Genomic DNA, 22,474 nt, shown 5'->3' on the forward strand with positions numbered 1-22,474 from the left:
TAATATGTTCTTTCTTACGTGAATGCTGTTTCCTTAGCCATCTTTTGCTATCACCATATTTTGGTTTACTGTTCTTCTTGTGACTGCAAGACATCCAGGCAATTGGTGCAATTTATATTTAAAATTATGCTGTTATTTACATTATGGTTGTTGTTGAAACCAACTTGCAATTATAAATATTGCTGCTCTCAAAGGCAAAATGCTCTTTTTGTCCGCATTACATTGCATTTCTAAGAAATACAGTTCTTTGTGATGGAAAACAATATTTTAAAATTACAAGAAGAGTCATTAATTTATATTTTTAGAGGGAATTAATGATTCCTATGTTATATGGAACCCAAACTTGCCTCAGAATACCACTTTCAGTTTATCATTAAGTTGAGCTATGGAGATTGAGAGGAAGATTGTTTTTATAGGAAATGGTGTGATGCTTTTTAATTTTAGGATAATTGTAGAGAAAGATTGTAAAAGAAGTATCATTTTTCTTAACCACCTCTTTCCAAGAAAAATTGTGACTTTAGTTGGATAATTTCAAGGAAACAATGGGCTGGAGCTGTCGTCTTGTTTTTCATTCCTTGCAAAAAGGTTGTGTCTAATAATGTGTTGTTAATTTTAATTAATAAAACATACATCAGGTTTTTAAAAGGCACTTGTAAAAGTGTTTTGATGCCTTAGTGGGTATAAACTGAGCATAGTATCTTTCAGTGCCTGCCTGATGTCCAGAAAGCATCTCATAAGCATTTTTTATCTTTAATGTCTTTATGATCATGGTGGAGGGAGGAAGTCAGATTTAGTTAATCTTTTTAACTGTGGTAGCCATCAGATGGATTTGGAGCAACTGTAGCTGAAAGGATGAGACAGAAAGAACATATCTTTGTTAGTGTTGCATGTTGTAGGGAAACATGAATATCCACGACAGTGACTTTTAAAGAAAACATTTATTTCTCCTTACCCAAAGGAAGAAGATATTACTTATACCATTTGTACATGGTTGCACGGTTTGACCATTGCCAACAACATGCAGAATATGAAGAGAAAACATAATTTTATTTTAATTGTCTTGGGGAGAAATGTGAAATCTACGCTGGCAGAATTCAAAGGCCACCAGATCATTGTGTCCTTTAGCAGGGTTTGTTACTCAGTGTACTTGGGAAAAGCAAGTTGAATTCTTTTATACTTATCACGTCCAATGATCAGAGACTCATTTTTTGATCCTAGATAATTAGAATTGTTTGTTTGTGAAAAAAAATGTTATTTAAGTTGTGGCATCCTTTAGCAGAAAGATACTGCATTATATTTGCTGATCTGAAAATCTCTCATTTAAAGAGATTAAAGAGCCACTGTTTGAAAGGCATACTTGTCCGATTTGTTCTGTGCATCCTGTGCTTATCCAGAAGGGATTATCTATAACCACTGACACAGGGTAATACTGCACAGTGAGAGAAGCTATATTGACACCAGAGATTTTCCCAAATCTCTGGAGAGATCTGAGCAGAAATTACCATTTTTTAAACGTTGGTTTTTTTAACCAATCATAATGCTTAGAGATAATGTGGGGTTTTTTTCTTCTGCAGAATTTACAATTAGATACGAGACAAATATGGAGAAAAAAACAACAGAAAGAGATGGAAGTGAAGCAAGTAAAAGGTTTTGCCAATAACGGCACAGGCTCCCTGTTGTTTATTTTCTTTTTAGTTTTAAAACTAGGAGAAAACAAAAGGGACACAGCAGTTAAAATTGCTGATAAAAGAGAAGGCTGGACTGTGACTTGACTCATCATAAATGTCTTGAAGAAAAGAGAAATAAGTGTGCAGTTTGTAGGGTGGAGGGAATAAACAGTGTTGTTTCATTTTGTCTGCACATCGTTCTTTATTAATGTAACTGTTGTCTTCAGTTGTAACAGTATCTTTGGGATTATTCTCTGCTTAAAATGGTAACTGCTGTAAGGTGTTGTAAACTGTTTTGGGTCAAACTACATTTATAATGTAGAGGTGGCTGGGTAAGTTTTAAATAACTTTTTTCAGTTATTGTGAGTGATCTGGGCAAGACTCTGGAATTTGTCGAAGGTCACTAAATGATGTTACTGTGGTTCTGGAATATATGCAAATTCATTTAAAGCCAATTCGGGAATTTTTCTCAGAGCATATCCTTTGGGAATGGAAGGAGGAGCTTGAGTCTTTTAGACCCAGCATTGCCTCTTTTCCAGGCTGAGCTGAATACTAATCACTGAGCAATACAACAATTATTCTTCTGATCTGCCTTGCCCTGAAGAGTTTTGGGATGAACAAGGGAGTTGTAAAAGTACCTGTCTAGACTACACTGAGACAACATTTCTTATAGACTTTATTTGTATGCATAAGTGTTGACTATAGCATTCAACTTAATTCAGGTGAAGTGTAAATTTAAAAGCAAAATCTAGCAGAATAGGAAAGTGAATATCCATTTAGATATTTGTGAGTCTTCTGTTCTAGTTCACAGTTCTGTCTATGTAGTTATATGATCAATCTTATCTAACCAAATGCAGTTGTCATTCAGCTACATAAAATAACTGTAATATCGTGTTGAAAGTAACCAGAAGGTTGCAGAACAGCATGATATCAATAAATCTTGAGGGATGATATCAATAAGTCTTGCAGGGATGAATACATAACTTGAAAAGGTTCATTGTATCATTACTAGTCACGTAAGTATCAGTAGCAGCATCAGCTCTTCGAATTTGTGTGAAATCCTGACCTTACTGGTATTCTTCCACTGTATCTCAGAGAAACTTTTTTGTTCAGAGCAAATAAAAATACTGTGGGAGGATAGGAAAAGATATGGAGTTGTATCTAAATGTATCTAAAAGATCCGATTTCTGCTGATCAGCTCTTGTTTTGCAGTTTCTTCTTACGTAACTGAAATTTTTAGGTGCAAGAACAACTCCATTATACTTAAGCAGAAGTCCTGCACTACTTTTTAGCAGATGCTCCATATTTTGTATGCAACTTCTGAAGCATTGTTTTGGGATATAACATATACTGTTATAATTGGTTTCAACTGACGAGAAAAAGATGTTACAGTGACTCTTTCTTTAGGAAATTATAGCATCTTGTCTTTATAGTTATGTGTTACTGTTAAAAAAAAATTTTTACATATGGACGCCTCATTAGTTCACCAGAGATGCTTTTTCATGTACATTTGTTTTATTTTTGTTTATAGCTCTAAGAATAGTCACAGAGGTCATCAGCATGAGGAGTATGTGAACCTGAAACTTCACATGGAGCAAAAATTCAAGAACTGGAAGGAGAGGTTGATGTCAGAAATGGGTATAAGAATGTTGGAGAAACAATGTTGTATTGCTGCATTGCCATCTAGAAATCCTTTTTTCACTTTTATATTTTTTAATTAGCGAGTTCTGGTTTAACATTGCTATAGCTGTAAAAGCTTTTTTTCCTATTTTTTTCTAAAAATTGATTATATTTATAATTACAGATTATGCTCTGCTTATGTAGCAGCGCTGCATTGCTTGTCGGACAGCTGCCCCTTGTAAGGAACTGCTAAGAATGTGTTTAGTAATCTGAGATTGTGTAAGATTATTTTATGTAGACAGCCCACTGCTAAATTCGTTAACCTTGAAATTGCAGGAAAGGTCAGCATCTAGAAAGCAGAGGTAGACTTAGACAAGATGGGTAAATATACATTTTTTATCATACTCCTAATTACAAGAGTTTTTTTTCCCTTCTGCCTCTTATATTCCTGTCATTTCACCATAAAAGGATCATCTGACTAACAGTGAAATTTTCAACTGTGATACTCTAGGGCAGAATTATACAACCTCTCTATATATTACAAACTTTAAAGACCAACAAAACCTCCCTTCTTAGTTTTTTTATAAAAATGTGTTTGATACTGAAATCACTTTTACATATTTACATATGAATGTGTTTAATTGTTAAAACTAGAATAGTTAATTTTTGACCTGTCAACGAAACCAATATATAATATAAATGAAATGGTATTGTTGGACAGTTGTGTCTTGCAGGCAGCGCCTGCTGATCCACATCTCGCTGCCCTCAGTCCTGCTAAAATAACACAACTTCATCCAGGGCTCTCTTGCCCGTTGGTTCCCCAAAGGCAATTTATGAACGTACCCAAAGAAGTATGGGCACTGCTCACCTGAGCAATACTTGAGAGCTGGCTTGGTTTGGAAGTTATTTTTGTGCATTGTGCGGTTGAACTGTAACGATAAAGCTAATTAGCTGCTGTCTGCAAGCACAAGGGTACAGCATCTCATACACACAATTTTTCTTACTCCACTGGAGGAGGACAAAAATTATCTCCATTGTTTATGCCTTACAACTAAAGAAGCATACTCTTACAAAACATAGGTGGTGTGAAGCATGAGTGTCACGATTCCTCAGTGGTGTCTTTACTGGTGTTTCCATGTGTCAGAATAACTTGCAGTATTACTTTGGAGGAATGACCATTATGTAGTATTGTTCTTAGTTGGGATTGAAATGTAAAGTCCTTTAACAGCAGATTTTTGTTTTCCAAAGAATGGCAAACCACATGACTGTTCTGATTCTTTTGATTTAAATTGAAATTCAGGGAACAGGGTGGGGAGGGAGGGAAAAAGTTTTTCCCATAGCTTCCTGTCTCCCAGCATTCCCCTTGTCACTTTGTCTCTAGAGTAGAAAACATGGTAGTATTTTTCTAACAACTTTTCAGTAATGCTTTAGTTTTCTAGCTCTTTAGTAGTTCTGCAAGTATACAATTTAAAAGCCTCTTGAATGCAGCTAAAATTTTCCTTTCTAATTCTAGTGAATTGTTTTGCTTACCTTAAACAAAAAACTTAGACTAGTGAATACAAGTCTCTACAGTGTACCTTTAAATTTTTTTTGTTGGATTTGTTAGTGACCACTTTTTGCACTGTTTCTATTGTCATCCTGCAAAAACAGAGGGAAACACTTAAATGTTTATCAGCACTAGTTCCATATTTATATGCATGTGTGCATAAGAAGATGGATATTCTAGCTGCTTGTAGTAGATTGTACATAATAAACAATATCCCTTTATTCATGTGCTTATAATCTAAATTTAACTTCTGTTAAGATTTTTTATCTTATATTTAAAATTTTTCTTTGAACTGTGGCAAAAAAAAAAGCTGAAATAATTTCATTTGGTTTCTTTTTGTATAGCTCAAGACTGTTCTGCCCCATTTGCTGAATGAAGTGTCCAGTTTAAAAGAAGTGGAAAATACCCACAACTTTTAGCACTGGAGAAAGATAGCACTTTTCTGCACCTCTGAAAGTTGAAATGAAGTTCAGTTATTTCTGTAATGCCTAGTCTTTGACATATTACAGATACTCAGATGGCTGTAAAGGAATTGAACTTTAATGTCTATAAAGTGGTGGGTTTTTTTGTAAAATGAACTTCTTTTTTTTCCTCTCTCCGTGATCTTATTTTGCAAAAGGATACTGTTTGGCTGATGTGTTTCTTTAAATTCCCCTGTGCTGTACCTACCACATTAGGGTATGTACAAAAAACACCACAAAACATCCTTAGTTATTTATTCTGCTGAAATCAACAGCTTTGCTCTTTGTATCATAGGTATAAGCAACTACCTCTGACAGCTGATCAAGAATGGATTCTAGAACAGAGTAAAATGCAAACAGAACTAAACTGGCAACAGCTCTGTGAGAATGCTGAACATAATCGGTATCAGAAATCAGAGGATCTAACACAAAGCCTGTCTTCGTCAAGAGAGGAGGTGAGAGTTTCAAATTAACGCTGTTTAAGAATCATCTGTTGCAGAGAGACCTATGGAGTTTTTTCTACCATGGCGTTTCTTGGGAAAGTATGATTTTGGTATTCTTTCAAAAATATGTAAAATAGTAATTCTGTATTGAGCACAGCAGTTCACCACATATATCTGATCAGAGACTAGATTAATTTTCATGAACAATCTGTAACAGTGGCCTTTTCTCCCTTTTCATGAAATCAAGTCATCTTGAGAGATGTCACTGCTTTTGTCTTGCCATTTTAGCAAAAGAAGAAAGATCTCTCTTAGAGCAACCACAGGCCAAAAAGAATTTCACGTCGCAGTACCACTTGAATTCTATCGAGGGAACAGTATTAGACCTGAGAAACTCTGAGTATTTTTGTATGGGGGAAAAAATCTATTTTGTGTAGTGTACGAGCTTCTGTTTCTGAAAAATTAAATACATTTTTATTGTTTAGAGACTATTACACAATGGGCTATTAGCTCTTCAAGCCAGATTGCCTAGTAAACTCATGGGTACAGAGAATACACTTGTTTATGAAGTTTAGAATGCAGGCGTTTACTCTGGTGTTATTTTATCATTGTCTTTCAAAAATGATTCATAGGCATCAATAGCTGCAGCACAGGAACAAGTGAGAGATGAATCAGCATTGTCCATTTCACATAAAGATGAGACAACGAAGCTAAATTATTTGTCTGTGAAGGTGGTTTTTGACAGAGCCAAAAGGGATGGGCTTAAGTCCCTGTGCTATGATTTAAAATATCTTTTGATCTTTTTCTTTTTTTATTTCCTTTTTTCCTTTTCTTCCCCCTTTCCCTTCCTTTCTTTTCCTTTTTCTTTTCTCCATCCCTTTGTCCTTGAGCTACTAGCATTCTCTGCTTTTTGTCTTTTCTCTCTTTCCTGGGTTGAAGCTGATCTACAGAAAACAGACTGCAGGTTGCATAAAGTGAAGACTGTTCTTTCTGCTTTGACTGTTGAGAAAGAACAGACAGTACAAGCATCATTTAATCATTTAATCAGTATTTTACCTGAAGGGGAGAAACAGGTTAGACAACACTTAGCGTTAGACACTACTGCAGACATTCTGAGATGTCAACTTTATGGGCCTTGTTTCCACTGGATTTACTGTAAGCATTTCATCTGTTTCATATATTTTATTCAAAAGATAGACATATCTAGCCTGGAGTACACATAGATTAGATGTCACAGGCTCAATTATGGCTCTCATTTATTAGTCACTGACAAAAGGCACAAGCTGGATGTAGACAGTTGATCCAAAACATGACAATGTAGTTAGTGTACCATCGTGGCACATCAGAATGGGAAGAATTAATTTCTGGAATGTTCCTGAGGCTCTATGTCAGTTGCAGTTCAAGGTAGATTTTAAGTTGTAAGGTTAAAATTTTAAGGCAAAGCTTCGAAATACTAATATGCCAGCTGTATAAAATAATGTCTTACGTTTCAGTATCACTATTTTTCCTTTCATTGCTACCTATTAAAATCCATGTATTTTAAAAATGCATTCAAAATTGCAAGCGTAACGCTGGTTTGAAGCCATGCTGAAGGATAACGCATTATAAGTAGAAAATTGTCTTTTGTAAATAAGTGAAAGTAAAGAGTGTGCTGCAGTGCACTCTACTGGGCAGCTACAGGTGCTCAACAGTGAGCAGTTCAGAGCATGTTACCAGAGCTTAAAGAAAGAAAGAAAAAGAAGAGGTAAGAAAAAGCAGTGTTAAGCAAGCCTAGTAGTTCCTGAATGCAGGAGTGTTGTATTCAGAAAGATACTTTCTGAATTTTTATAAGACAAAAGTAGACTGCTAGCATAAAAAACTTGCTGTGGAGCCAGTTGTTTTTCCAATTTCATTTCAAACTGTACTGATTTGTGAATTGATCATTGAGATACTGAAAGAAGTGAGGTTGGGCAGGGGTTTTTTAGCTGTTCGCATTTGCTGTTGTCTTCAGCTGTTGTTGACAAGACTTTGTTTTCATTGTCACACTTTTCTTTCTGTTGTTAAAATACTCTGGTTTTTGCACTTTTGGCCTGTAGGATAAGCAGTACCCATCTCAGCAAAAACTTTTTTGGTCTCTGATTTATGGGAAGGGCCAGTGTTTAAAAAACTAAATAACAAAAAAAAGTCTACTATTCTGAACTAGAACCTTTTCCTGTATTTTTTCTATACAAAATGAAGTGTAGTAGTCATTCTCAACCTTTAATTAAGCAACAGAGATGTGAAACGCAGCAGTCTGGAAAATCTTGCTTATGACTGATTTTTTTAGTATGACTTAGGTCATATTTGTCTAACTAGACCATGCTGATAATACCATAGGAATGCATAGATAAGGAAAGATTACTTACAGTAATTCTGGATAATTATGTGGTGTTCTCCCTGGACCCTTTTCCACTTAGAAAAATCTGGAACAGTTGTATTTCTGGTTGAAACTGTGATGGTTCATGTTTTTGTTGCAAGTTGAGATAAAGTCCAGGACCCCAAAATTCAGAACACGTCTGGGCAATGTATTGGTACCTCCTGGTGCCTTTCCCCTCCTCACCTTAACAACCTTGGAGAGATTGTAAAAGGAGAATAGACTATCCTCATTTTCTACATACCATGTACTGTTAGGGCAGAAAGAGCCCCAAGAGAAAGAAACTGTAGGGCAGCCATTGCCTTTATGATAGGGAAATTTAATTTGAAGGCTATTAGCATTTCAGGTCACAGCCTTATGACTGGGGAAATAAGGGGACTGAAGGAAGGAGGGAATAATGGAGAAGATGGAAAGGGAGTAGTGTTTGAGGCTGTACAAGGCATAAATGTTGAGACTGAAGTAATTTGCTCACACGTGTTTTACATACAGTGCCTCATCAATTGCCATGCTCTCTGAAGAGGCAGAATTGCTGCTTTGCAATGATTTAAGGTTAGGGTTGAATTCAAAGAAACATTTAAAATTAGCAACATTTAATACAAATGCTCCAAACACATTTCACAGTCTTTTTGTTTTCAAATACATTTGATCTGGGTGGTCTATGAATTAGGATTTCTTTAGTGACTGGAGGAATGTATATTCTGCTGTTGCACAGCTTTCCAATACTCCTGTACCAAATAGTATCTACATTTCTTAGATGGATGATGAGAGAGGATTTTACAGGAGTGGAAACTAAATTATGCATTCTCTGTTATGAGAAAACCACAGTTAAAATACACCAGCGCTCGTCTAATGTAACTTCTTTAAAAATGTTTGCAGACACACTTTGAATGAAGAAACAGCAAAAGTAAATACTGTCAAGACCTTAATATCATGGTCCTTATATCCTAGTGATCCTACTAGATTTTTTTCCCTGAAGATTGTGCTGGAATTTCAAGTGAACAGAAGATTTGTTTTCCAATCAATATCTGTGTGTTTTAGTTTTTGAGTTATTTTTGTTTTCCTTTCTTTTCCATCACCAAAAACTGCAAATTTGGAAATTGAGGAGGCATGTAAGAGGAAGGAAGCATTTTGGTATTTGTCCTTTTTCCTAAACATATGTAGCTGACTTTTGTTTGGAGCTAGCAACCTTTGGTAGAACAGACTAAAGCACTTCTTCTGGCTTGTGATCCAGAGCATCTCACATTTTTGCCCTGATTAAGCCATTGCTTTATGCACATAGGGCTAGATTTCCAAACTAAACTCTCCAAGATAATCTTTAAGACTATGTACAGCCCATGAAGAAAAGGGAGCAATTCTCCATCAAAAATTTTTGAAGTAGAGTGATTCTGTGATGTATTACTCTGTAAGCAAGCTGCTCATATTTTACTTATATAAATAAGGTCTTCTATAGTAAAAGGCAACCTTGGCAATCTGGGGTTTGTCAGCCTCTTCAGTTCTGGAAGTCTATATTGCTTATCCATTCAGACTTCCAAGTATTATTAAGAGAAGACAGGCTTCAAGGCCTTTATGAAGGTAGAGCTTCAGTCGTTGTCTGACAAATGTTCCTTTTACAATGCTTGTTGTTAGCTTATCTAACTAACATGCAATGGAAGAACAATGCTACTTACTTTAAATTGAAATGCTTGGAGGTTTTCTAGATACTGTCCACTGTCCAAGTTATCTGGCTATAGTCCATACACTCCTTCCCCTTTTTCTCTTTAGCAAAGAACATCCAGCCTCTTTATGTTACTGTGAACAGATAATCTCCAATGACACTTTGAAGAATTTGACAAGTCAGAAAGGGGACTGCTGGTGAGCCAGTAAGTTCTTTAAGGAGATGGGTGCATGGAAGAGACAGAGATAGCACCGTTACAGAACAACAGTGACAAGACAGAGCCACCTCTGTGACCATGGTCCTCCCCTGTTATGCCGCCTCCTATGACGTTCTCAGCATAGCACCTTTTTCCCTGGAAAATCCTCAATAACCAGATCTATTTCTTTTCCTCCTATGGTTCTTTTCTCCCATGGTTGGGAGAACCTGTTCATGGGTTGTAAGTTTTAGGATCTGTGTGTGTGCTGTGTAAAGACAATATGGGTTGCTTATCAATGAAGGGTTTTTATTGTGTTGTACTTTTATTTTCCAGGTATTTCAGTATGATGATAAAACTTCTCTGTGCAAAGATATTCCTACCTTGGAAATAAAAAAGCTGCAAAAGCAGAATGCCAACCTTTGTGCTGCTATTGCACAAATGAGGAAAGAAATGGAGAGTCTTGATGAGCAGATGTTGTCCTCTCTTCCTCTGACAGAAAACAGACAACCTGTAGAGCAAGGTAACAACTCTTGCCAAAGACCTTTAAATTCTGTAAGGAAGTGTAGCAGTCATAGTCACAACCTATGAGGGCTATCCAGCCCTTGGGTGTGTAAAACTCGTTGCTGTGGGGTTCTCAAGATTGCACAATACATAAGCACACAATGGTCTGAGATTCTTTATTACAAATTACTACAAAACTATTATTAGTAAAAACAAACGCGCACACACACACTATAAGTCACTACGAAATTACCACTAGAAAAGCAAATGTATATATATATATTACAGGAGTAAAGCAAATACATGTGTATTACAGGTTATGACAGAGTTCCTGCTAGTGAAGCAACAGAATGGTTTGTGTTGGAAGGGACCTTTAAAGATCTCCTAGTCCAAACCTCTCTCCCATGGGGTTTACAGTATATCTACTGAAGTGGTGTACAAAAGGAGGCTCGGGGGAACCTTACCACTCTACAGCTACCTGAAAGAAGGTTGTTGTGGGGTGGGATCTGTCTCTTCTCCCAAGTAATAGGCAACAGGACAAGAGAAATGACCTCAAGTTATGCTAGTGCAGGTTTAGATTGGATATTAGGAAAAAGTTTCTTTTCAGAAAGGGTTATTCAAGCATTGGTGCTAGCTGCTGAGGAAAATGGTTGAGTCACCATCCCTAGAGGTACTTCAAAGACATGTAGATGTGGCACTTGAGAACATGCTTTAGCAGTCAACTTAGCAGTGTTCTATTAATGGTTTGACTTAATGATCTTAAAGGTCTTTTCCAACATAAATGATGCTGTGATTCTAAACATGTATATTCATGAGACAATGTTCTAAAGCAGCTGTTGCTTTTATACTCCTCTTTTAGGTTCAGTGAGCACAAACAAAATTTCAGCTGCAACCACTTTGAGCAACATCAAAGTCAGCTCAGCTAAGCTCGACTGTATAGTAAACCCAGACACAGAAAAGGTATGAAGAGCTTTAAACTACCTGAAATATCTCTATGCGTGTGTGTGTGTAGTTAAATGCAAAGCACATTATTTTTTTTTTGAATGCATACTATAAACTGAAGTAATATATGCTTATATGGCCAGTTAGATGAGAGCCAGCAAAGATTTTTTTCAACCAAACTTTTGCTCATTCTTACTAGGCAATAAATTTTGACGAGTCACTCCCTGGCACAAGTCACTCCTGATCTTTCAAGCTCGTCTTGATTTTTTTTCCCCCCCACTTTCAAATGCTTAAGCTACTGTGTATCACCTCCTAAAGTTTTCCACTGTAAATCCATTCTTGTAAATCTAAATGTGACTCAGTATGAACAGGAGAAAGTACCAAGCCTCACTGCTGTCTTGGAGCACTCACTACCCATGAAGGAAAAACCCACTGGCTCTGGGAGTATGTTTTGCTCAGTTCAAGGGTTTACAAATGTCATTCCCACTGTGTTATTTAAAGAGCAGCAAAAATATCAGCATTAATGTATGACAATGGCATCTCTTGAAAAAAAATAATAATGGAATTGAGAACTGGGACAAATGCCTAATACTATGTAAGGAGTAAGTCACTGTATGTTCTCTCTTCCTGTCTCCCAGCAAATTCATGCAGTAAACAGTCTGAAGTAAGATAGTTTAAAATACAATTCAAAAATAATGGGTTTCTAATTGTCATAAAATCTAACAATATCTGTTTCATGCTTTAATCTTATTGTTAAGACTCACCAGTAACCATGTAAGTTCAAGAAAACTGAAATAAAAGTGTTTTAAGTCAGATCTACCCCTTATGTGTGTATGTACACAATGATTAAACAAAGAAGGGTTTGTGCTAGATTGCTATTTGCTATAAAATGTTTTTTTCCCACATTTTATCTTAAAATTAACTGCTCTTTTGTTTACAGTTATGTGGTGTTTATCCTGTGTGTATTATTTTATACTCACAATTAACAGTATTTGTGGGGATGTCTCAGTCTGTTATAGTGTTTTGCTCCACAGTTTCATTTGCCATATATTGCAAACAAAATCTTGGAAATTGACCCTAATAAATGGGTGGTAGACTTAACTTTACACTTTTTCTTCAACTGGATTCTAATGCATGTTTGTACAAACCTCTCAACCTGCAGACCACACTTTCAAAATATTCATTACAAGCACTATCTGTTTTATTCAGGGACCAGAACCCACAGTTCTTGAAGAAGAGATAGTAGATCTTGGACAAGAGTTGCCTGATGTAGGTCCTGGTGTTGAGCTTCAATATGGTGTCAGACATACTCTGCAGGGAATGCAAAATAAACTGAAGGAAGCAGCAAGAAAAATCTCAGTCCTAAACCAAGAGAGGCGGCAGTTGATTGAAATGGGAAACAGACTCAGGGCAGAACTTGGAATGATGTTAAAAGAAGGTAAATTTATTCTACAGAAGAGTGCTAACATATATTTAGAATAAAATCTGGGAATCCTTTGAGCTGGGGAGAGCTAGGCTTTAATATGAAAGAAAAGTGCTGGACCTGACTGGTCCTTGATCTGCATAGTTTGTGTGAGATGATGGTACTAATTGTTGCAAGTAAGATTATCCTGTGATAGGCGATGCTAATATAGAACAGTGAGAGTCTGTATGTAGTAACTTTTGTTGATTAACATCGTAGATATTTATGTTCCACGTACAGTTTCTCTGGCAATGAAGCAAAGGAAAAAACCATGAGGCCCATCTCTGCATAGCATTGAAACCATCTGCAATGAGAAGGCCTGTGTTCTGTGGTTCATCCCTATCTGCTGTAAACACTTGCTGGGAATGTAATAACTGATGACAAAATAGCAACCAAGAATGCGTTCCTTGGTATTTTCTCTCCTTTATAGGACTTTGGCATCCTGTTGGCTCTAAACGCTCCACAGTTTGTATTGCCTCTGGTAGTCTGCTTCCAAGAGAACTTGTCAAAAGAACAGAGTGTCAGCTATCAGCTCTAAAACATCTACAGCACAGACTCACAACACAGGTAATTATACGCTGTCTGAAATTTAGTGATAATGATCCATTAAGCCAGTTCGAATTTCATCAATGTAACTTTCCTTAAAATTCCACATTTAAAGGACTCTTTCTGACTTTAGCTCAAATCTATCTTTGGAAGATTTCACAAAATCATAGAATACCCAGAACTGGAAGGGACCCATGAGGATCTTTGAATCCTGATGCCAGACAGGACAACCTAGAAGTTAAACCGTGTATCTAAGGGCATTGTCCAAAATTTTTCTTGAACACAGACAGGCTTGGGGCCATGACTACTCTCTGGGGAGGTTGTTCCACTGCTTGACCACCCTCTCAGGGAAGAACTTCTTTCTAATATTCAGTCTGAATTTCCCTCTGATGCAACTTTAAGCCATTCCCCTGCATCCCATCACTGGACACCAAAATGAAGAGATCAGCACCTCCTACACTGCTCCCTATCATGAGTTATAGACAGCAAGGATGTCATTCCTCAGTCTCATCTTTTTTAAGCTGAACAAGCCAAGTATCCTCAGCCAGTCCTCATAAATCTAGCCCTCTGGTCCTTTCACCATCTTTGTTGCTCTTCTTTGGGCACATTCTAGTATTTCTATATCCTTGTCATATTGTGGAGCCCAAAACTGCACACAAGACTTAAGGTGAGGCCACACCAATGCTGAGCATAGTGGGACAGTCACTTTTTTTGTCGTTTAGCTGTGCTGTGCTTAACGCACTGAGGGCACAGTTGGCATTTTTGGCCACCAGGACACACTGTTGACTCACGTTGAGCTTGCCAGCAACCAAACTCCCCAGATAACTTTCTTCAGGGCTGCAGCTGCACTTCAGCCTCTTGTCCCCCAGTGGATACAGACCTCCAACATTACACTGTCCTGGGTACAGAATCCATAATTTTTGCTCTTATTAATTTTCATGCAGTTGGTGATTGCAAAGTGTTCCAGTCTATCAAGATCTCTCTGTAAGGTCTCTCTACCCTCAAGGAAATAAACGAGTCCTCCTAGTTTAGTATCATCAGCAAACTTACTTAGTGTGGACTCAAGTTGTATGTCCAAGTCATTGATAGAAAGAGTGAAGAGAACTAGCCTTAAAATTGAGCCCAGGGGAAAACCACTAGTGACTGGCTGCCAGCCAGATGGGGTTTCCCCAGGTGCTTAAAGAGTTTGGGACTTCAAAAGTAGTATTTTTAAACATGATCTTCAACCAAGGTATTTTAGAAACACTTGCAGCAATAAATGCAATCCTAAATTATGAGTTTTATAAAGCTTAGTTATAAGTAAGTAAGTGAGGAAAGGCCATTTGACATATTTGCAGTATGTCCTAAGATAAATGTTAAAATTATTAATCAGTGAGAATATTTTCAAACATTCACAATGGCAGGATTCTAAAGCACCCATGTCCAAATTATTGTAATTGCACCTTTCCCGTATATGAAAGCAGGATATATAGATAACCTGTCTCTTTTCTTTTGTAACTGATATACAACTTTTAATGGTTAAATTGAAGCTTTCATCAGAGAGACAAATGGATAAATCCTGGCTCTCCTAGTAGTTAGTGGCAAACCTCCCAGTAACTTGGATAGTCAGGATTTCACTATGTACTTTACTTAATTGATCAGCGGATTTGTTCCTGTGAGGATTGAGTCAGAGCAGCTGATTGTCGTTGTAATTTCGAGGGCAGTAAACAATGTTCTTTCAGAAAGGGTGAGGTTGTTGCTCCAAGGTATAATACTCCAGTAGAATTATTAACCAAGTTCAGTTGGGGAAATACTTCCTTTGGGAACAGCTCTGGGCAAGTTGTTCCAGTGTTTGGTCACCCTCCCAATAAAGAACACTGGCATTTGGTTGAGGTTTTTTGCCTTCCTTACACTTCAGCAGAGTGTCCTGTACTTCTTTCTGCCCATTGCCTCGCTCTTCCACTGTATAACACTGGGAGGAGTCTAGGTCAGTCATCTTTATATCCTTCCACCATCCTCATCAGATGCTTATACATGTTGAAAAGATCACTCCTGACCTATCTCTTCTGGTGACCAGCAAGGCCAGCTGCCCCGGCCTCTCTCTGATGTAAAATATTCCAATTTGCTTGTCATCTGTGCAGCTGTTTGCTGTTTGTGGTTGTTGTGGTATGTCTAGGTCTTTCTTGTCCCAGGGAGCCCAAAAGTGGACACAGCACTCTAAATGTGGTTGCACCAGTGCTTGGTAGAGGGAAATAATCACCTCCTGTGACCTGCTGGCAGTGCTTTTCTTGGTGCAGTCAGGATGCTGTTTGCCAAAGGCTTCATGAATGCACTGCTGCCTCATGTTCAGCTTCTAGTCCACCAGGTTTCTTGTTTCTTTTTTGCTGAGCTGCTTTTTAAACAGTCAGCCTCCAGCATATTAGATTGAAGCTGCTATCTCCTCTGCCTTTTGGGTTAAAAATCAGCTGAATTTAGGCTAATGTCCTCTGGAGGATCCTGTTTATTTTTAATTCTCCCTTTATGTATTCTTACTTGTCTTAACTGAAATCAAGAAAAGATTTGAGAACCTTTTTGTGGATTATTAAAGTTCATCCATGAATATGTAGGAAATTGAAATTAAATGTTTATCTTTTTACATATTAAGATCTCTAGTATTATCTCTAGATAATATGAAACTACACAGGAGATATTACTATCATGTTGTCAGGTTACACTAAGAAATCACAAATTTAAGTAACTTTCTTGAAAATTTTACCATCTGAATACATTCTAAAAATGTCTTAAACATTTTTGCACCAGACACATTCTAAAAAGATAAGATGGAATAACTACACATTCATGGTGAGCATGCCATCCTGCCGGGGTTTTAGCCTGAAATCATCACTAATTCTTCCAATGTTACCTGGTTGGCCTAGGTATAATACAAAGTATACGAACCATCTGGTCAGACAGTTTGAATGACAAAGGTGAGTTTCTTGAGAAAGAGCCACTGGAAGTAAATTCTAATTAATATTATATTTTCTTACAGTTAAGAGTGGTGCTAAAGAAAAAAAAAGAAAAAAAACAAAGCATATTAACCTATGTAGTTGCTTGGAATAAGTATTACAAATTACGTAAATGAAGGTTAAGTGACTCAGCTGATCCAGTCTTTTTGGCGATTTAGTTATGCTGAAAACAGCTAAACAAAATAATATTTTTCCTGTGAAGTAAAACAGCACTGCAGATTGTACCCATGAGAGATATTATCTGGACTAATTACAAAAACATCTGGGTTAGTAGATCTAAGAAAATATGGTAAAAGTTTGAAATGCAAAGATCATCCAGCAATTAAATCTGAGAACAAGTACTGACAGGGTCAAGTTCTGTGTTCTGCTATGAGGTCTTTAGGCAGACAGGCAGCTTCTGCACAGGATTGCTCCTACCTTGGATAAAGAATAGTAGTAAAACCAGGTAGTACTTATTTGAAGGGCTCAAACATTTGAGTATGAAAGGAAAAGGATCTCCAAGCATCTAAAGTATGCAGCAGTATTTCAGCCAGAAAAGGCATATTATTTGGGGAAAAAAACAAGTATGTATGTTTCTTGGCAAAGGTGAATTTGTCCGATTGAATCTATGGCAACATTTTGGAATATGTTCTAAGGGAACCTGGCAGGGAAGAACTCTGCATTTGGACATCTTATCCCAGGTATTTGCATTTCTCTTAGCTTCCTCCTAGCAGAAGGTATCCAACAAGAGGGGCTCTCTTGTCCGGTAGAGGAAGGTTGCCTGAAGTTCAAAGGGCTATGCTGTTAATAGTTGATTAGAACCAAATTTGACAAGTTGCTTGAGTGAAAATAGGTCCCTGTTCTTCTTTACTGCCCATTAGTCAATGAAGAAGTTTTAAAGGTTGCAGTGTGAACAAACACTGTAGACCATTGATCTGACAGTGGTAAACTGAGAATGCCATCTGCTGTACCTTTCCAGAGCTAATGGAGACTTGTTCTCCCTCAGATATAGCAGATAGTCTAAGACAACAGAAACTGGGAACTGAAAGAGATCAGCCAGGTAAGTGCAATGTGTGCTGGAGAATCTGGTGTATTTTAGCAAATTTATCTAATCAAGTTTTTTTGAAGTCAAAAGTATTAGTGAGGGCATGAAAAATACAATTTAGGACATAACATAGTGAAAACCATCTGGATTTCGAGCTGGGAAGATTCAAATTACTTGAGCTCTGTGAGAACACATCTGGTAATGCAGCACTGTTTTTCAACTCTTCATTGACAGTCCGAGGGCCTGATCAAGAGCTGTCACAACAGCATTGCCACAAGTATTAGCATCTTGTTGTAGCGCAAGGAGGGTCCTCAGAGAAAAGAACTGAGCATCAAATAAATAGCCTCGCTGACATATCAATGACATCTTATGGGACAGTGGTATGAGCTACTTCTGGAGCAGGAAATCTTTAATTTCTTGTAAAACTCAAAGGTGGAAAGTTCTAATCTGGTCCTCCAGATTTGTCCTGAGCATAGGATTCTGATCTCTGTGACGTTTCAGAAGGGAATAGGTGAGGCAGCTGTTACAGTGTGCAGAATGCCTGGAATGTGGTCTGCCAACAGGAGAACTTACTGTGGAATGCCTCAGCATGCTTGTGGATGGATCATTTGTTTAGGATGCTTGTGAACATCTTATTACCTTGAAGTGACAAGCTTGGCATACTTTGTTCACTTGAACTTTCAGTTCACCGTTTCAGAAATAGTGATCTTCTTAAACTACTAACACTGGAAATAATTTTTACGCGGGAAATTAGTGTACAGCAAAGCATTTGAGTAGACCTCTTGTAACCTGTTTTTTCCATCTGTGCACTGCTGGGATTGAGTCTGAAAAAGACTAGCTAAATGCTTACACTAAACATAGCTAAAGATGATTTCCAGATCTGTGCAAAATTCCCATAATTCAAACCCACGTTTTTTACAACTTTTTTTTTTAATTCAAATCTTTAATTTTTCTTTCGTTCACAGCTCATCTTAGAATTTAACTGACTCTTAAATTAAGACCAATGAATTCTCGTCACCCATCTATCCCAGTCTTCTGTGGTTTTATTTTTAATGAGTTAGATACTGTGTTTGTATTTTTCTACACATCTTGTGTCTCACGTGTTCTGTTAAAAATCATTAAAGATCATTCTTGCTTTTGTAAGAATAAATAGATATTAAAAGTACAGTATGTCCATGGCACTTGGAGAGGTAGCATTTGACTTTCAGTTTCCAGCTGGTGTGCTAAACTCTGGGAGTAGTTGTTCAGTCTCTTCAGCTGCTGGCTTGCTTGGAGTGGCTGTCACTGAGGATCTTTCCACCTCTGGAACCTTTGAAAACATCATTTGTTCAGACTAGAAAGTATAGCCCTTCTTATATCCAAGCTATTCAGTACTCTAATTCTGGGCTGCTCTTTACCCAGAACATACCTACTGAGGCTTCAGCTCCTGCACTGAAGCTGAGCTCCAGGCTGACCTTCAAAAACTACTGTTATTCTAGTTTGGGTATTTTTATTCTATCTGATCACTCTTACTAGCCAGGCTACATTTGCTCCTGTGTTCAAAATCATCATCCTTACCAAAAACTGAGAGAATTTATCACTGTCATAGCTACAGGAATTTCACTGTCAGTTATTTTATATGATGGGCTCACATTTTGTTTCTTTAGCCTTAAATATGTAGCAAAAGACTTTGATGTTTATTTTCATCTCCTTTGACAGGGCTGAAGCAGTTTGCTTTTCATCAGACCTCATTTTAAGTGCTACATGTTGAAAGTTGGTGAAACCTTGTGATGTAAATTAGGTTTTTTTGGTTGCTGACAAATTACTTTTCCATAGCTACCTTATTTTAATTGGGGTTTTTTGTATTCTTTTGGACTTTTTCTTCTGTAATTTAATCATGGGAAAAGACAAAAGTGACAATATGAACCTGAGTAACAAGCAGAGTGATAGTAAAAGCACCAGGAAATACAGATTTTGAACAGATTTAATACAAGGTTTATTAGGAGGGTAGTTTGGCCCTGTTGACCTGAAGGGAACATAATTTTGTTCAATATTATTTGTAACTGATTATTTTAAATCTAGCAGTGTAACAGCAAACTGAGCTTTAAAGGTATTATTTTTAGAGACCATGAGTTATTTGTATAAATTTAATATTTCATATTAGAAGCTGCAACATGCAAGGCAACAGCATCCCTCGAGGTTCTCTTCTCTAGTTGCCTGCCCTGGCTTAAAGGAAGAAGCTCCAAGCAGCTGTGGGGAAGAAACGGAATTGCCATCTGCTGAGGTACAGTGCAGTTTTATCATCAGTGTAATCACCTTAAGTTGGATTTTTCAATTGAAATTGCTCAACATCTCCTGGAAGACTTAAAAATCAGTGTATTTTTTAAATTTTGAATTTTTCCTGTACAAAATAGCATTTGTTAACACTAAATAAACTAAAGTTTCTCAATCACTGTCATGATATTGTAATTAATCTTGTACAACCTTTCAAAAAACAGGTTCAGCTAGATTTCTCTATTGAAAATCACGGGCCAGAGCAACAAAAGGCAAATGCATCCTCAAAGATTGTTCAAAGTGAGCTGCTCAGGCAGAGTACTAGTCAAGTCCAGCAGGTCCAGCCTTCTTCATCTAGAGCACTTAATTTCTGCCAAGGTGTTTGGCAAACATTAGAAATTGGATCAAGCCTTTCTATTCTCAGTCCTCAAAAGAACAGCAACCAAGGTAAGCCCACTTTGTAAAGTAGTCACAGTATTTGACTCTTCTTGAAGAGTAGAAGTATGGTAGTGGAATTCTGTCCCCTTCCACTTCCATTTTACATTGCTGCTGTTGTTACAGTCCTATCATCAGAATCCGAATGAGTTACTTGAAGGGAATTCCACTTTGCCAGCAGAAGTAAGACTTAAGAGGAATGTCTATACAGCTCTTTGGTTTTAATGCCATTGTTCCAAATACTTCTCCATTTTTATTAAGTACTCCTGGAGAATGCAAATTCTGTTTTTACATAGTCTAAAACTTAGCTGGGGCAGATAGGAAAGTGTTTGAGAACTGCACACTTTATGTGTTGCCAGGTAATTAAATCCTTGCTTAATTGTTATTTTTGTAGCAGGTTAATTGCTACAATACTGCTTAATGTGCTAAGACCAAAAGCCAAAAGTGACATCACGGGCATAATATGGTATATGCTGTGGGCACACAGTGAACTAGGTATTGATATTCATTAGAGTTTTATAGTCCAGTGCAAAAAGTTGGAAGAGAAAAAAATAAAAGCAGACACACATTCTTATATTTGAGACAGCATTCAGACCTTACATGTGAGACAGTGTCAGGGTTAGGATGAGAGGTGAAGGTAAAACCTAGGTCATAGACTGAACATTAATCAGTGTTATACTTCTACAGAAAGCACCATGTTTTTGGAATATTTGGCAAGAGCACCATTTGTAAGATGTGTGCAATAAAGTGTAGCTTCTTAACAGACAAACATTTCACCAGAATGTTCCAAGGTGATCATCATTATTCCTGAGATCTGACAGCATCTGTGGAATAATATGACAGCCATTTAGCCTTTTCAAACGAGCTTTATATTGGCAATGACCTGTTACCATTACATAGATACTCATGTGCCAGTAACCACATATAAGACTGCAGGAACAAGAATGCAACCACTGAGTTAAGGGATTTGTTCGCTTCTATTTGCTACTTGTGAGGCCACATCTGGAGACAGCATCCAGCTTTGGATCCTCTGGTACAAAGGATTGACAAACTGGAGTCCAGTGCAGAGTCACTAAATTGCTGGGGCACAGGAACATAGTGCATGAGAAGAGGTTGAGAGAGCTGTGTTTTTCAGCATGGAAAAGAGTCAGTGAGTAATGTGATTGCTGCTTTTTTTACTACTCAGAGAGGGATTTTGGAGAAGACAGAAGAAGAGCCTTAGAGGTACACAGTGAAAAGAAAAGAGGCAATGGACACAAATTGTGTCAAGATATATTCTGAGTGGGGAGTGATAAGTACTGTGACATTTCACTCAGAAGTCCTTTCCAGCCTACGTTAAATCTACTTTTAAATCAGTAGATGCAATGAACCATCTTTAGCAGCTCACAAGAAAAAAATAATATTTTAAAGGGCTTTCAAAATGAGGAGTGGATTATAAGTGTATTTACTCACAACAGCAGTGCACTGCAGGGACAAAGTAATGTGCATTGATAGACCTGTAGGACTGGAATGGACATGGTGCTTTCACGTGCTTTTTTTGTGAGGCTAGGACTGAAATAGGAAGAGTTATTTCAGGTCAGGCCTATATTGACAGGATAAGCAAAAGGATGTCTTTGAAACATTACTGATAGTGCCATGCAGTTTCGTGCTGTTGTATGTGTGATGCAACAGCTCTGGCAACCTTACAAGGACATCAGTTTCTTAATGTCTAGAAATTTCCAGCCACTGTTGCAAAACTTAATGTAGATTTTTGGAGATCTAGAGAATAACAAAAGGGAAAGATGGTACTGCCAATGTGAAACATTAGTAAAGGCTGATATTTTCCTGAGAACAACTTTAATTTTATCTCTGCATCCAGATTTATATGAAGAACACCAGAGTGGAACTTCTAACTCAAACATGAAGGCCCTGAAATACTGCATTGCAAGAATAAGATTTTTAAATGCTCTTTTTTGCTGCCTAGCTTTCTCTTCCAGGAAACCAACCAAAAGGTGTCCTTAATTCTACTAGAGTGAATTCTGCATTTCAGAAAGATTGTGAAAGCAAAATTTTTCCTTTTTGGAAGAACATCCCCTTAGAAGCAAAGTATACTAAATTTTCAAGTTCTGATTTTTAGCAGAGGCTTGCATTATTTTTCATGCATGAGCTATGAAAAATTATTTCAGTCTTTCCTTTTTAATTCCACTTGAATTTAGTACATTCATCAAACACATGGTTAGATAAAACTGTCATTAAGATAAAGTGACTCGGAACTGGGCTTTCAGGTGCAAGTGACATGCACAGAGGCTTGGAAGCTCAGTAACAAGAATGATTTGCTACAGAGCAAGCAAGTTAGTTTGCTTATTCAAACT

General features: G+C 37.2%; 1 protein-coding gene across 1 annotated transcript in view; it reads left to right on the forward strand.

The window, feature by feature from the left end:
- The window catches only part of CCDC57 (coiled-coil domain containing 57), a 33,981-nt gene that overhangs the window by 6,091 nt on the left and 5,416 nt on the right, over positions 1-22,474 (forward strand). The window contains exons 3-9 of the mRNA XM_027889793.1: positions 5,590-5,749; positions 10,310-10,496; positions 11,337-11,437; positions 12,629-12,857; positions 13,312-13,448; positions 19,579-19,698; positions 19,913-20,135. Of these exons, the coding sequence (XP_027745594.1) occupies positions 5,590-5,749; positions 10,310-10,496; positions 11,337-11,437; positions 12,629-12,857; positions 13,312-13,448; positions 19,579-19,698; positions 19,913-20,135 (1,157 nt within the window). The remainder of the gene's footprint in view (positions 1-5,589; positions 5,750-10,309; positions 10,497-11,336; positions 11,438-12,628; positions 12,858-13,311; positions 13,449-19,578; positions 19,699-19,912; positions 20,136-22,474) is intronic.

The sequence above is a fragment of the Empidonax traillii genome, unplaced genomic scaffold (assembly GCF_003031625.1).
Source record: "Empidonax traillii isolate 1590-97213 ecotype Southwest subspecies unplaced genomic scaffold, ASM303162v1 scaffold272:size679582, whole genome shotgun sequence".
NCBI classification, from domain to species: Eukaryota; Metazoa; Chordata; class Aves; order Passeriformes; family Tyrannidae; genus Empidonax; species Empidonax traillii.